This window comes from Dromaius novaehollandiae, chromosome W (assembly GCF_036370855.1).
Source record: "Dromaius novaehollandiae isolate bDroNov1 chromosome W, bDroNov1.hap1, whole genome shotgun sequence".
Taxonomy (NCBI): Eukaryota; Metazoa; Chordata; class Aves; order Casuariiformes; family Dromaiidae; genus Dromaius; species Dromaius novaehollandiae.
This window is the reverse complement of record NC_088130.1, coordinates 42,892,356-42,907,048: the sequence shown is the minus strand read 5'-3', so window position 1 is coordinate 42,907,048 and position 14,693 is coordinate 42,892,356. Positions and strand designations below refer to the sequence as shown.

General features: G+C 45.4%; 1 protein-coding gene across 6 annotated transcripts; it reads right to left on the bottom strand.

The window, feature by feature from the left end:
* Positions 1-1,625: 1,625 nt before the first annotated feature.
* LOC135323423 (transmembrane protein 171-like) lies at positions 1,626-13,649 on the bottom strand. 6 transcript variants are annotated; one of them, XM_064500006.1, is made up of 6 exons: positions 13,543-13,649; positions 10,729-10,774; positions 7,691-7,816; positions 6,485-7,189; positions 5,119-5,257; positions 1,626-1,954 (listed from the first exon to the last, which is right to left on the bottom strand). In XM_064500006.1, the coding sequence occupies exons 4-6, from the start codon at positions 7,113-7,115 to the stop codon at positions 1,723-1,725; spliced, it is 1,002 nt and encodes a 333-aa protein (XP_064356076.1). In that variant the 5' UTR covers positions 7,116-7,189; positions 7,691-7,816; positions 10,729-10,774; positions 13,543-13,649; the 3' UTR covers positions 1,626-1,722. The 6 variants fall into 6 exon arrangements, with proteins under 6 accessions (XP_064356076.1, XP_064356079.1, XP_064356078.1 ...); XM_064500009.1 differs by lacking the exon at positions 7,691-7,816; XM_064500008.1 differs by lacking the exon at positions 10,729-10,774 and having other exon boundaries at positions 13,543-13,642.
* Between the last annotated feature and the right edge of the window lie 1,044 nt (positions 13,650-14,693).

Here is a 14,693-nt window from a genome sequence, read left to right as displayed (position 1 = left end):
CAACCTTTAAAAAAAACTACTTACAAAAACTTGAGGGAAGGAAGAAGGGGCAGAAAGCATGCTGGCTCTTATGGATCCCTGTCTTCAAATGTCATTCCATGGACATTTTCCATGGCTGAGTCATGCCAGTCTAATCAGCTCCCACATACTAAATCCCTCTCCCTGCTGTGCTTGCTCATTACTCTGCATGCATCAGCCCCCCAGCTCTATTGCTGGCTAAATATACCCCCTCACCAGCTTGTTTGGTTTTGTGTGGCCCCACAAAGAGCCATCCCAGCACAACTGAGGGAACAGTGCAGAGATGGAAGTAAATGGCCAAAGGCAGGAGTTCCTAAGCATCTCTGAAGAACTGCGCTGGCAAGAGGCATGTTCACAGAAGATGACATGAGGTACAGAGTGCTTAAATCAAAGCTTATTCTGCTGCAGTCAGGTTCCCCAAAATTCAGCATGGTAAAACACAAGTCTTGCTATAGTTGAGGTCCCAGAGCATGCAGGTGTTCAGGAACTTGGTCAAATGAGATAGAGATCACTCCTGTAAGACGTTTTCACTATGTTAAGTTCACCTTGCAGAACCAAGCCCAAACGGTAGCTCTGTCACCTTCTGTTTCAGGGCACAAAACCAGGTGAGTTGTTCTCAAATCAGGGGGTTGCAGCAGGATTCAGACCAAGTCATAAGGTGTCAAAGGTTAGCAGCAACTCTGTTCCTGCTAATTATCCTTTTCTACTAGCAGAAAATCCTTCAATCCAGGAATGGGTGTAAACATTCACAAAGTGGAACTAGAACCTGTTCTCACCTACTCATCCTGGAAGAAGGGAGCTACTGCTAACTAAGGGGGTTGCACAGACAGATGCGCTAAAAGAGGGTTGTATTTCTCAGAGGTCTGAGAAGTGCTGTGTCAGTTAAAAACGTGCATTGCCTGCATTTCCATGAAAGAGCCATTTGCTGATAAATAATCTCTGCTCCTGGAAAATACTGTTGTTAAATGGAGCTCACTCTCACAAATAAATCAGTACTGCTTGTATAAACCATGAGTGATGATATATAATAATAGTAAAATCCCCATGAAATCACTCATTACCACAGTTAAACTGTTAGCTTATTAACTACCCTCAGCTTTGCCTTAGGGCTCTTAACTGATGGCTAAAACTGATTTTCAGGGGGATTATACTTACGTAATGACCAGAGAGAGTCTAAATTAAGCTGTGTTTGTTACCAGGCAGACCAAAAAGTACACATTTAATTCTCCATATTTGCCCCCCATCTTACAGATCCCTCTATTCATGATGCTGTCAGACTATATATAAAGTCAGTAACTTTGCAAACAAGTACTTTCCAGAAAAGTCATACAAAAATAGAAATAAAAACACTTCCTTATTATTTCTTTTTTTGTAGCTCCAACCAGATTTAATTAAAATAAGCAAAAAATTCTCTACTTAGTGCCTCCATTATATAAAGAACAACTAAAATTAGAAACTAAAGCTGTAACGGAACAAGATGAACATTTGACATTATTGCAGTGATCTGAATCTCTTCAAACCATTTGCTCAGAAGCCCAGCATTATCTAATATTTCTTGAAAACGCAAATTCATCATTTATGCTTTCTAATGAAAAATTAGACACAGCCAACATTACTGCTTTTATTATAAAATGTAAATAAAATTAAAAATCTTAAATCTGAGTGTACAATTTCATTTAAAAATGAAGTCTAGTTGACACTTCTCTATGAGCTAGTGTCAGATGTAGCTAAGGAAACAGATGAAGAAGATGAAGAAGAGGATGGAGAATATTCATTATTTGTTATTGATGCTTCTTTTTCTTCATATTTTGGAGGCGATTCAGAGGAGAGATACAGCATTGGTAAAATATCTGAAGGTGAACTGCTGCCAGAAATTGTATATATGGTTTCATAGTCTCTAATAGCAAGTGTTCTTTCATCATCTGCAAGTTGTAATCTATAAAACACAAAATTGCATATTAGTATAATTCACTTTTCTACAGGGAGCAAAATTCCACTTGACTTATAAAAGCATACATGCATGCACACACTCCGTAAAACACCCCTAAGCAAAGAACTTGCATAAGCATTAGGATTTCATACTACGGGCTTCATTATGAGTCATGTAAAAGTTACATTATTCAGAGGGGAAGGGCAAACAAGCTCTCTTCTAGCCTCTTACATCGCCAACCACAGGATGGCTTATGGTATTAGCTGCTTCTGGCAGGGCTATCTCACAATCTCATTTATTCTTCTTCTGATCCTTTGCTCCTAACGTAGCCTCCTTTTTGTAGTCTGCAACATCCATGCTTTCCTCTTCTCTTACGAAATACTGTTTCTAGTTATAGAACTGCATCACTAAAATCACAATCCTTTGTACTTGGAGATCTTAAATGAAAGGTAACTTGAATTTTTCATTAAGCTTTACAGCAATCCATGAGAGGCATAAGGAGTGGCACTCCTGCTCAGAGCCAGAGAAACAGAAGCAACTACACAGCAATGGGCTGCTCAAGCTCACAGTGACAGTCAAGGACAGAAGCCAGGTATTCATTGTCTTCCTCTAACCATCATAACTGGATCCTGATCATCTGCACTGGTGCTTCTCTGGTAGCCGGATCATTTCACCCTGGAGCCAGGCAATAGCTGCCTCATACCCTCATGACTTGCTCCTAGAGCTGATTCATACCTTTCTGTGTACATCTGTGCCTCCACAAATACTGCCTGAGGAGCAGGAATGCAGCATAGTCACCTCATCTTTAGTGCTGTTATTGGTGTGTATGTTTAAGGAGAAAGAAGAGTCCAGTCAGGGACCCTCAAGAGAACATGCTGCAGGACACAGTTCTGAAGCAGTATATAAGAGTGCAGGAAAAAAGGAACCACTCCTGGGATCAGGCCGTGACCCAGCCTCCTGCAAGCTTCAACACAGCCTTCCCTACAGCACTTGCTGACAGTACATGGGGCAATAGACAGAAGAGGCAAATCTCAGTTGTCCAGTAACCACCCAGCTGTGAAACCAGCACTCCTCTCCAGAACCTGGGATCTTCAACCATGGCACTAGGTTACGAGGAATGAGGCCACTGCTTCTCCTCCAAGACAGGAGTAGACAGGAGGAAGGAACCAGTTTGCCACAGTCATGATGCCTTAGCTGCTACCAGGTGCTGAGCCATGGCAGAACATGGCTGAGGGGGACACCCAGAGGCAGTGTCAACTCACAGGTTATCTGTAAGGACCCTGGAGAGCAGGAAAGGGTGATAACTGGAACACCCCAGCCACAGACCACCAAAGCAAGAGCTCCATGGTCTCCACATCCAAGGTTGAAGTGTTTTGTCTCTACTAGAAACATGTAACCCACTAGAAATTGCCCCAATGTGCTGGGCTGCAAACTACCTCTGTGGGTACATATGCTCATGATCCAGAGAAGTCCAGACAGGTATGATTGAGTTGCTCTCATACCAGACAGGTATGAGAGCATGATGAGTTAATGGGGTCATACATGAGACTTTGAGCATTGACAGAGGACATTCTTGGGTTGAGGCAACTGATCCAGCCACAAGAAATTATGTAGGGAAAGAGGTGAGGGGAGAAGGGGCACCTGGTATAGTACCAGCAGGGAGAAGCTCACAGGAAGGCTGAGTGTCATAAGACTAGCTTTTTTTGCCTCATCTCTCCCCCTCTCCCCTTTGCTTTTCCTTTTTCAGAGCAGGATGTGCTCTATGCTCTTTTTTGGTATGTGTGGTTTTCTTTCTTCTTCTGCTAGCTCTAAGTGTCCTCATATTGCAATAATAAATGAGCTATGTTTTACAGCTCAGAGCTGACATATTACACTCACAATCTAAAAGCAGGCAAAGGCTTTTGCACTTGGCAAAATGAAACATCTTTCACAGCAATTTGTGCCTCATCACAGGAGTCACTAGCTTCTGGAAAGTGTTTTTGCTTAATCAGCCCCATCACTCTCACATTCCCCTCTGCCCTCATCATCCTGAATTAGCACGTGTAGAGCACCGAGCAGAAGAACCAGATTCCCATCAGATTTGTACAAACAAAATACTCTCACAGAAACAATTTAAGTGGAAAAATGGTGGACATGAAGTATGTATGTAGTTAGGGTTTAATCAGCACAAGCCATCAACTTCAAGCTGAACCTCAATCAGTGGGAACCAAGCATTGTCTCCCTTCCCTAGATGTTAGGTGTGTGATCTTTCTTTCCTGTTTGGGAGCCATCCCAAACACACTAGGAGAATCTCTGCACTGGTAGCCAGAGAGTCAGTCATTTTTTGATGGATGGTTTTATTGTGGGTATGGTTCCCCCCTCCCCTCCCAAATCACAGAGGGAAAGATGACCCTCCAAGTTCCTGCAATACAGACAATGCTTGAATCAGCAACACTTGCCACCTGGGCTTGGTGGTGGCAGCATCTAGCTTGTCACCTATACTCAATATATAGAAGAGTGGTTGCACTGAGGCTGCACAGGGCAGGGGGGGCAAGGTCTATCTTGATATGCAATGGCATTGCAACTCCCCTTCTCAAGCACCATGGAGCCTCCTGCTCTTCAGTGTAGTGCATTATTTAATCACGACACAGCCCCAGCAGGAACAGGTCAGGCCAGCAAGGACCTTTCCCTAAGGCAGTGAGGCACAGGTCCCAGCAAGAACAGGACATGCTAGAATGGCTCTCCAAGGGGTGCGGGGCCTGGACACAGGTGTCATGCTCAAGCATCCACTGGTCAGGTTGTGCAGAGGGTTCCTAATTTCCAGCAGTGTGGGTATCATACTACTGGGGCACTGCTGTCAGGGGCACCTTTTCTTGGGCAGTCCATGGAAGTAATCTACTCTAAGAATATGTAGATAAGGCCACTGATTTTAGGCTCTCTTTTCACTTCAGAAGTTCTTTTCAGTTATAATCTAGTAAGAATTTAATCTCCCTGGGGGTACTTTGGTTTTGATTCCCCCTTTGCACAGGATATTTTAGTGTCAGTTATAGTAAGGTATCTGAGAAGCCCAGTGATGCATAAGAATTTGTAGTGCCTAGTAGAGAGAGTTAATTCAGTGATTATTTAATAACATTGTTTTAGATACCTTGAGAAACATCTTGGATTTCCAGAGATGAACAAAAGAGTCTTACCCATCAGTGAAGATAGTGTGGTATGGTGGAGGATTTTCATCTGCGGGCAAACCGCTTGACATAAGACGAGTCACAGGTGGTGACAGAGAGTCAGCAAAATAAGGAGGTGGTGGAGGTGGGAATACCATTACAGCATCACCTGGGGGGAGGAGAAAAAAGCCCCCACCCACTAATTACTACCCCTGAAAAAACAATCAGCAGCACTGTTTATCCTAACTGTATCCTAGAAGAAAAAGTTTCCCATCTTTGGTATTACAGTATCTGTACTTACCCATCTTTAAGTGCAATGATACTACATATAGAACTGCTATATTCTGGGCTACAGAAGTACATGGGAAGTGCATTCAGAAACAAAATTATCCCACAATAGAGATGTATCATATTCATAAATGGAAGATTTCATCTAGAAAATACAACTATGGGGGGGCAGGGGGGGAAGTGTTCCATGTAGCTACAAGATGCTACTCTCTTCACTGTTGGCTGTCTTCAGAAGCTGGATGTGCAAACCACATCATTTCTGCTGGCTTACTTTAAGAATACGCAAGTATTAGTTTTCCTCACATATCTAAAACAGGGCTTTTTATAAATGTCCACACCTATTCCAGTGTGGACAAAAATATTAAATTCATTAATTTTTCTGAAACTGACATCAAACCTTCACCTTCTCTGCAAATCATCAAGTTACAGGTCTGTACATTGGTTTGACAGGCAGAAAAGGCAAGAATTGTGCATAATGGACTTCAGTTCTAGTCAGTCAGATGACAACTGAGCAATGCTAAGACTGACTCATTACTCTTTCTGAGAACTAGAAAGCTATCAGAGAAGTCTGTACACAGAATGTGTTCCTGGGGTAGTCAATGCAGTGTAATATGCAGGGGAGCATCTCCTGCTAACATAATGCTTTCATTCAAGTATCATGCAATTAACAGCAGCATCTTGCAATTACATCTCACTGATGGAAGATGTGGCCATTATTCAGGGAAATACGGTATACTGTACAGGAATCAGATTCTCCTGTTCAAGAGGTCAATAGAACTCAGTAAGTCTTGAATATAGTCATAGAAGTCATTAGACCTGTGATTTACAATGTCAGCTACAGTCTCTGGAAAAGGAATTAGGATTGGGCTCATTTGTGCTAGACTACATGGTTTCATTTGCACAGACATTCAGATGTTTCTTTTAATGCCAAAGGAGCAGTTTTATCTTTAAGAAAAAGATAACGGAAGTGATCTTTTGGGAAAACATGCAAGATTTTGTCTTGTTTGACATGCCAGAATTGAGACATGTAGAGCCAATACAAGTAAAATCCACCAGAGGTAAATTGTTTGTGGAAAAAAAATTCAAAGTTCATGCATTATTCACCCACCTACTGTAACTTGAAAAGATTCAGGACTCTGAGGATGTTCTTCATTTTCACATGATTCTCCGTTGAGATTTAAGTTTTGTTTCTTTTTAACATGAGCTATCACAAAGAAACACAACCCAGTGAGCACAATCAAAGGGCCCATGATTTGCAGAGACAGGAATCCACAGCCCTGCAGGTCCACCTCAGAGCTGCTGGTGTAGTTGTGCTGTGCACCCTGCCAACCGGGGCTGCAGCCGGGAACCCAAATGCCGAGGATGCTAATTAGCATTCCACTAGTTAAGAACAGGAATCCAAAGATAAGAAACTGGGCAAACTGACAGCTCCCTCGACAAAACACAAGGCTGTATACCTGCTCATTTTGCAATTGTCTCTGCCTTATATAGAGCCTAGCCCTTGATCGTGCCAATAAAACACAAACTAGTCCAGTTACAGCCAGCAGAGGCCCAGCAGCCTTGAGGACCCCATTGCAGTCACTGAAGGTTCCAGATGGGCATGACTGTAGGATAAAGACTGAAAGCAGGAATCCAGCACAGAGCAGGACAGCTCCAAAAACAAAAAGGAAAAAAATAAGTTTTCCATGATGTCCATTATTTCCTTCACCTCCTGGTACAGGAACAGCCCCTGGATACATCACAAGAGAATCTCCTCAAGTAGATGATTTTTTTTTTCCCTGATAGCATTCAGTGACAGAAAACTACAGTAGATCTGTGAACACAAAAAAACAGAAGTCAAAAGGAGAAAACAGTGGGACTAACTAGTTTATAATATTCACTCTTGTAAATAGACTACACAGACTACTAGAATTGGATCTCCTTCATATATTCTGTTTTGCAATATCTCTGTTATTGAATAAAGGGCCTAATTAAGTTTGCTGTCATTGAAAAAAGATGGAAGGACAACATTCGTTTTACAGTTAGACTAAAAACCACTGTAATATCCTTGCAATTACTGTTGGACAGATAAATTGTTTCTTTAGACATACAGTCTTATGGTCAAACCAACATTATTTTCAAGGGCTGAATCTTTGCAATAAGGAGAGACTAGCTTTCCTCTTGAAAAAAAGGAAGCTGGGAGAAGGTTTTGTAGTGAATTTCCAGGAGGTGACAGCTGTCACTGAAGAAAGGGAACTGGAAAATACACAGTTGAGAGAAAGAATCAGTACTGATGACTACTAGACTCTAACCATAGAAATCTTCTAATACATACCTTTTCAAAGCATATAAATCTTGCTTCTCCTTCACCAGGCAAGAGACTTTTCAGCCTCTCTCCCTAAATAGATTCCTGTCCTATATAACTGCAAGAGCAAGGACAAAGAAGATTTTTGGTCCTGTTCTGAAAAGATAAAAAAAGAAAGCAAGCCATGCTAAATAAAGACTGCATACTTTAAGTCTCACTGTTTTTGTGATCAGAGCTGGTAAGCATATTGCTACCACACTTCCTTTGGACTTTCCCTGCTCTCAAATCCTTTGTATGGGCTCCAAGAAAACTTTAAAAAGTAATATAGCAAAGGTGGTTCCCAGAAGGCTTCTAAGCGTATAGCCCATAAGAATCTAGATTCAGAAGCAAGACAAAAGAAAACAGAGACTAGTGCTGAGGCCAAAACAGTTGTGTGTGCAGGGTAACGTGCACAAGAAGTCTGCTAGATGTGGACAAACAAGGGCAGGGGAAGCCCTGACAAAGTTAGAGGAGCCTGCTCTAGCAAACAGAGCTCTAGCAAAGTTTTCTGCTGCTTACCCATGAGAAGTTTGTACTTCTCTGACACTGGCCTACAGGGATTGGATGGTTACCTGTACCCTATACCACAGTGGCTAGCAACCAACGGGATCTCTCTCCAAGAAGCTACCATCTACAAAAAGCTAACCAGAAACCCAGGGGAATTCCAGGCTATGGAAAATAGCACATCTGGCTGGACCATGAGAAAGCCACCTCCTGTCCAGAGTAGAAGGGAAAGTAGTCAAGATTGCTTTTATTTAAAAGCCAGCCCATATTGCAGTATTTAAACATGCCTTTCTTCCCCTCACCAGCATCTTCCAGGACAGATTTCTTTGTATGTGACTTGGATATGTCAGGAAGGATATGGGGACTGGAGAAGTGTGTCAGAGATGGAAGTAGGCATTTAGTTTAATTGCTGCTGTTTATTAGTTAACCTTCAGCTTTTCCTTTACCGGCTTCTACTGCCCTGCTCCTAATTCAGACAATTGGAAGCTGAAAGTCAAGTCAGACTCCTCCTCACACACACCTCAACAACAGTTATTGCACAAGAAAAACAAAGCATTCTGTGATTTCTGGAAGTGAACTGCTGAACATGTGTCTGCCACAACAACACGCTCCATGTTACTCCCCAGTAACTGCAGTACCCCACAGGGATGAAAACAAAACAAAAAACCCACTATGCTTTAGTCACTCAAATACATAAATATCTGTATGCAACACAAGGCAATCCATCAAGTCACTCTTTTACATAGTCACCTTTAAGAGCAGGGCCCTGTTTAAAGAAATGCATAGACAAACACACACAAATGTTGAAACCATCAGGTGTTTTACTGCTAAGCATCAAATTGGACCTCTAACAGCATGAGAGAAAGCAGAGAGCCGCACCCAGGTAAAACACACAGCAAATGCAAGACTGGAAGGGCAAGGAAGCAGGCTGCTCCACACAAGAAAGCTGTTCTGAGGCGGCTGCTGCTGCTGGGAAGCACAAAGTATCTCAGAGAGAAAAAGTAAGGGACCTGCCTTAATGCAGCCCATTATTCTGATCAGTTAATTTGTAAACAGACTAAAGTATGTTAAGTATTTCTTCACTATTCTGAGTGCAATCATTTAGACTGGTATGAGAAACTGATAGATGAAGCTTCACTGGGGGTGGGGGGAAGAGACGCACACTATAAAGAGCATTAGAGAGCACAGCCTATCAAGAAAGAGACATTAAAAAGAAATTTTGATAAATTTTAAACTGAAGACCTTTACCTAGGTTTACTGTCAATACTGCATGATTTTGAGCTCATTTGAGGGCTGTATTTCTGAACACAGAAAATGGACTATGTTGGTCACTCCTCCTTCCTTGATTCTGCTGGTCTTTCCCAAGTTATCAGAAGCAATTTTATTAACTATACTGCATACACTCCCCGATGTCTAGAAAGTTCCCACCATTTTCATAATCGATCTAATGCGGTTCAAAGTCATTGACCTACCAATATAGGCACAGAACTGAGTAAAGCTCTGAAATACAAAAATCCCATTTGCAGACATGGCTGTCTTAAGATGTTTTTCTGTTGAGGCACGTTAACCATTATAACAACCATACACTATAATTAGAGAGAAGTCTGAATCCTTTTCTTTGCAATTCCCTCTAGGGAAGAAAACATGGAAATAAGTACAAGTTAATTAGGACAAAAGGAAACAATGTGAAGTGAAAAAATATTCAGTGTTTTAGCCTTTCAAAAACCCCCAAAAACAGAGATTTGTTTTTGTTGCTCCAACACAGTGCCTGCTTCTCTTCCACTAATCTTCTTGTTATGAGATTAAGTTAAAACACACATTAGAAATGAAGCATGTGCATATTTTCTTAATTCTTTCATGCCACAAAAGAAGGAACATTGAGAACAGCCTGTTGTGGCTTTGAAGATGAAAGACACAGATTTTATGCTGCAAAATCCAAAGGAGGACTAATTTCATTTACACTACCACCAAATTTTAATAGTAAACTCAAGGAAAGATTAAGCTTTTCTTGAGTTTCAAGAAAAAGTACTGTAAGAAAGATGTAGGCCCTATATTGACTATATGTTTGAAATACTTCCATTAGATCAGATGTCTCCACATACACACATAAGAGAATACTCCCTGCATATTTACATATAGCTTGAGAGCAGGCATGGAAACACCAGGTCAGAAAGTACAAGAACAAAGTTCAGCAGAATGGAGGCAGTTAAGCATGAGGGATAGAGAACTGAAAACACAGCTTGTAGAGGAAGTCTGGTTATGAGCTTAACTTGCATGATACAGTGCTTTATGTTTTTGTAATTCTGGCCCATGCCAGATAGATAGAACAGGAAATAACACCCAGTTAGTTGTATTAAGTGTTATTTTTGTGCATAACACTCACACTATGGACAACTCCAGGAATTTAAAAATATATTTTTAATTATGAAACTGGGACTTTTTGTTTTCTAGTTTGAGCCTTCAGGGCTCATATTTTCCAAGATTTCCACTGCAAACATCAGGGCTATAAATTTACTCTCCCTTACCCATATGAAATTTGAGATCCTCATGCGGTCAATATGAAGTCAGGAACTGAGGATTAAAGGAAAAAAAAAAAGTATTGGAAGTAGTAAAACAGTTCTGTCCCTCTGTTTTGTTTCCCAGACCAGGCCCCATTCGTGCATGCAAGAAGTATCCAGATCATTGCTAACAGAAGGATTAGGTCTAATCTGTGTAGTCATCTATTAGAAAAAATAATAATAAAAAAACCCCACACAATCTGTTTTAGTCCACAGTGGCAAGCCCATTAGAAGCCACAAGCCATTCTTTCCCATCATTTTCTATTAAAATGCCACCCCCAGTAGCAATTTAAAAAAATCGGAAATATGGGGGGGAGTTGCTGCTGCCACCATTCTGTGATTCCCCCCCCCCCCCCCCAAGTTTAAAATTAAACAATGAATACTGATAGGACAAGCTACCTAGAGGGAAAAGTCCTCTCAACTTCAATCGGTGCAGCTGCCTTTTCAAAACTCTAATGGCTCTCCACTTCCTCCTTTCACTCCCTAGTATATCCAGTTTCCTTCTCCACTCGCACCTCTACCCATTCCATTTTTTGTTCATTATTGTATCACAGTTTTTTCCCCTGGATCACACTCTTGACAGTCAGCGGGAGCTTCTTTCCACAAGCACAGCTAGTCAAATTAAAACAAACTGGAGTTTGCCATCTCCTTCACCACACACCTCCCTTCCTCCAAGATGTTTTTAATCACTTAATGAAAGACTAGGGGGAAATGCCAGCTAGCTTGACAGGATGTACTTTCAATTTTCTACTTTCAAATACCAGGAAGTTTCAAATAAAATTATTAAGAATACAAACACTGAGAAGTTTTCAGGTGCCAAATATATTCAACTGGTCATCTTGTGTATTCAGTCTCTAATTACTGCCTGACATTCATCTCATGTTGCATACAACTCTGATATCCCAGGGGGAGGATTTTCAAAAATGTAGAAGCTTTGCAAAAGAGATTCCTAAGGAGCCAGTGGATGTCACAGACAAAACTGCTTGAACGGGTTGACAAAACGATTATATTGGCTCAGTATAAGAGGGTAACACTACACTGTTACAAGTAACAGTTGCAGGTGGGACAGGAATGAATGTCTGGAAAAGCAGAGGAAGGCAGCTGCAGTGGAAGTTCCAGAAAGTGGGATGGATCCTGCCAGTGTCCAGAAAAGTGTGCATCAGGGATCCTTCTCACCACAAACTGGCTAAGCGTCAGGGACTCTGACCTGTGCCCAGCACGCAGCTACACTCCTTGAAGAAACTGCCAGCTACTGTCCCTGCAGGCCACAAGAGAAAAACGGCTAGAATAAAGGCTGGTCCACGAGTGTTTCCCACTCCCTTCTCTGGTGGGGAAGAGAGTCCTGACCCCAATGCCAGTGTTGGACACAAGGACCCCAGAAGGGTGCTGGGCTACACAAAGGCATTTGTAAAGCATAGCCTAGTAACTGACTGGTTGGGTGCCATGCGGACAGCCGGGGCAGGACCCAGACTCAGCAATGAGCTCCCAGGGGCTGTGGGTGGGTGGGGTCTTTCACAGGACATGCTAGCAGCATGCAAGTGAGCAAAGCATCTTGTTTCCTGGAGTACCTTTGAGGAGACTGGGGAGAAGGTAGATGGAGGTGAGGTCCATGCACATGGTTAAAACCAAAGCTGACTTTTTCCCCTTCAAACAGGTGACACCAGATAGAGCAACTTCTAGGAGGGTCTGTCCCATGGGGCTGAAGTGCATGGAAGTAGCAAAAGGTACAGGCAAAAAGACTTAGAGATCTTTGAGAGGACATGATTGTGACCATCAGGAGGACACAGGACTGGATGTTCCTCAGAGCCTTCCCATCTATTTTTTTTTTCTTTGCAGCTGGCCTGGGGCACTAAGCCACAGCCAACTCACAGACAAGTAAAACACTACCTCTTTGGGAAAAGCACTGTATCACAAAGGACCCCTTTCCATGCTCCAGCACATCAGGCACGCACTCCTCCAACGCGCTGCAGTGACTGCAAAAGAGCAGGTCCTGTGCAGCAGCAAGCAACATGGCAGGGGAGCCTGCGTGGGGACAGCACATCTCCCCACCAGCGCCCCAGCCACCGGCAGCAGCTGGGGATCGCACGCCAGTGGACTGACTCGCACAGGCCCTGCTGACCGCTCCATGCTCAGCAGAAAGGAGGGATGCGCAAACGTCGCTGTGCCGCGGCGAGGAGGGGCAGGAGGCTCGCCTAGGCCCTCCCGGGAGCAGAAAGAGGCTTTTCCCACTCCAAGGCATTTATGTCCGAGATAAGTGATACAGGCAGGAACAGCTGCGGCTCCTCTCTTCAGCCACCATTTGGGGAGGGTTAAAGACACCGTAAGGCCGGCAGCAGAGCAGCCTGCAGCCACCGAGCCGCTGTTGGCAGGCACGGCGTCAAAGGCAAGGCAGAGCCGCCTCATCTTCCCCAGCCTCCTCCTCACCGAGGTCACCGGCGGACGAGCCGCCCCCCAGCACGCACCTACCTCCCGACAGCGGCGCCGGTTCGCAGAGACGCCCCGGTCTCGCCCCGCGCCGGCGGCCCCCGGCTCCGCTGAGCGAGCCGGCCCGGCCGGGGCAGCCCCGCGCCATGGCGCTCCGCGGCGGCGGCACGCACCGGGCTGGGGTCGCGGCGCTGCGCCAGCCCCCGGCCCGGCGCCCCGCGGCCGCCACTGGGGAAGAGCAGGCAGCAAGGGCGCGGGGGCGCCCCCCTCCCCAGCGGCGCCCGGCCGCCCCCCTCCCCAGCGGCGCCCGGCCGCCGTGCCCCAACGCCCCTCCCTGCGGCCGCCGGCGCCCCTTACCTGCCCGAGGCGCGCAACACCGCGGCGGCTCGGCGGCGCCGCTATTTAAGCACCTGCGCCCGGCAGCGCGCACCTGGGCCGGGGCAGGGCGGAGCCGCGGCCGAGCCGTGCTGGGGGGCGGTGGCGACGCGGCTGCAGCACCGCCTCCGCCCGCCCGGGCAGCTCTGTCCCGCCCCGCCGGGGCGCTGCCGCGCGGGAGAGGGCGGCCGCTCCGCTCCGCGTGGCCGTGGCGGTGCGTCGCCTGCTGCGCGCAGGCCCAAGAGCCCCCGCGGGCTGTGGCGGGGCCTTGCCCGCTGCCCCGGCTGTGGGGTGGCGCCAGGCGGCACCATATTGAGGAGGTGCGAGGCGGCGCCATGTTGGTGGCGTTCCTTGAGGGCCGGGTAACCCGCCGCCGCCGGGGGCTGGGGCCGGCCGAGGAGGCCTAAAACCGGTTGTAACACGCCTCTGAGGCGATGCGAGTTCGTTGCATCCTGGCTGGGAGGTTTCCAAGCCGATGAGTCCAGTCCTGGAGGCGTGCGTACATGGCCAAGGCCTGGCGTTGCCTGACTTACTGCTGCGCTACAGGTGAGGCAGATGAGCAGCGCCTGCAAGGAGATTGCACTCCACCTCCCGTGACCGGGTCCTTTCTTTTAGTTGCTTTAGCATTACTGATGGGCTCATGTAACTGAATTCTCTTGGACTGACTTGCTGGATTTTGAGGTGTATTGAGGTATTTCCAGGGGTGAGGCTAGGGGAAACAGCATTTCCCCTCCTCCCCCCATTTGGGTAGGACTGCCGACCTTTTCTCTGAAGGATTGTGTCACTGTGCCCTGGAGCAGGGGCTCGTAAATGCGAGGCCTTTGAGACCAGAGGGCCTCTTGCCATTTTTCTGGAAGGCTAATATGAACAAGTTACAATATAACCATTTAAGAAAACCACTTCAGTACTCCTGGAAACTTGCTAGGCGTTACAGCCAGACCAAGTCTAGCCAAGTTTAGCCAAGTTTTGGATTTCCTTCAGTGAAGAGCCAGCTCAGCCACTGGAAGTGGAAAAAGATGGTTTCCATCTGCCCAGCCTGCTAGGTACAGGCAGCGGGGAGGGGGACGAGAGCACCGGAGTGAGCAGGAAGCTGGGGAGGAAACGTGAAGAAAAGCAGGAGTGGCTCTGTGAGA

Bases quoted from the DNA above. Each gene is read 5' to 3' on its own strand.
- LOC135323423 (XM_064500006.1), bottom strand. From the start codon at position 7,115: ATGTATCCAGGGGCTGTTCCTGTACCAGGAGGTGAAGGAAATAATGGA. The intron at 5,258-6,484 runs GTGGGTGAATAA...TCCTCCCCCCAG, and splicing joins ATCTTTTCAAGTTACAGTAG to GTGATGCTGTAATGGTATTC. The intron at 1,955-5,118 runs GTAAGACTCTTT...TGTGTTTTATAG, and splicing joins CACACTATCTTCACTGATGG to ATTACAACTTGCAGATGATG.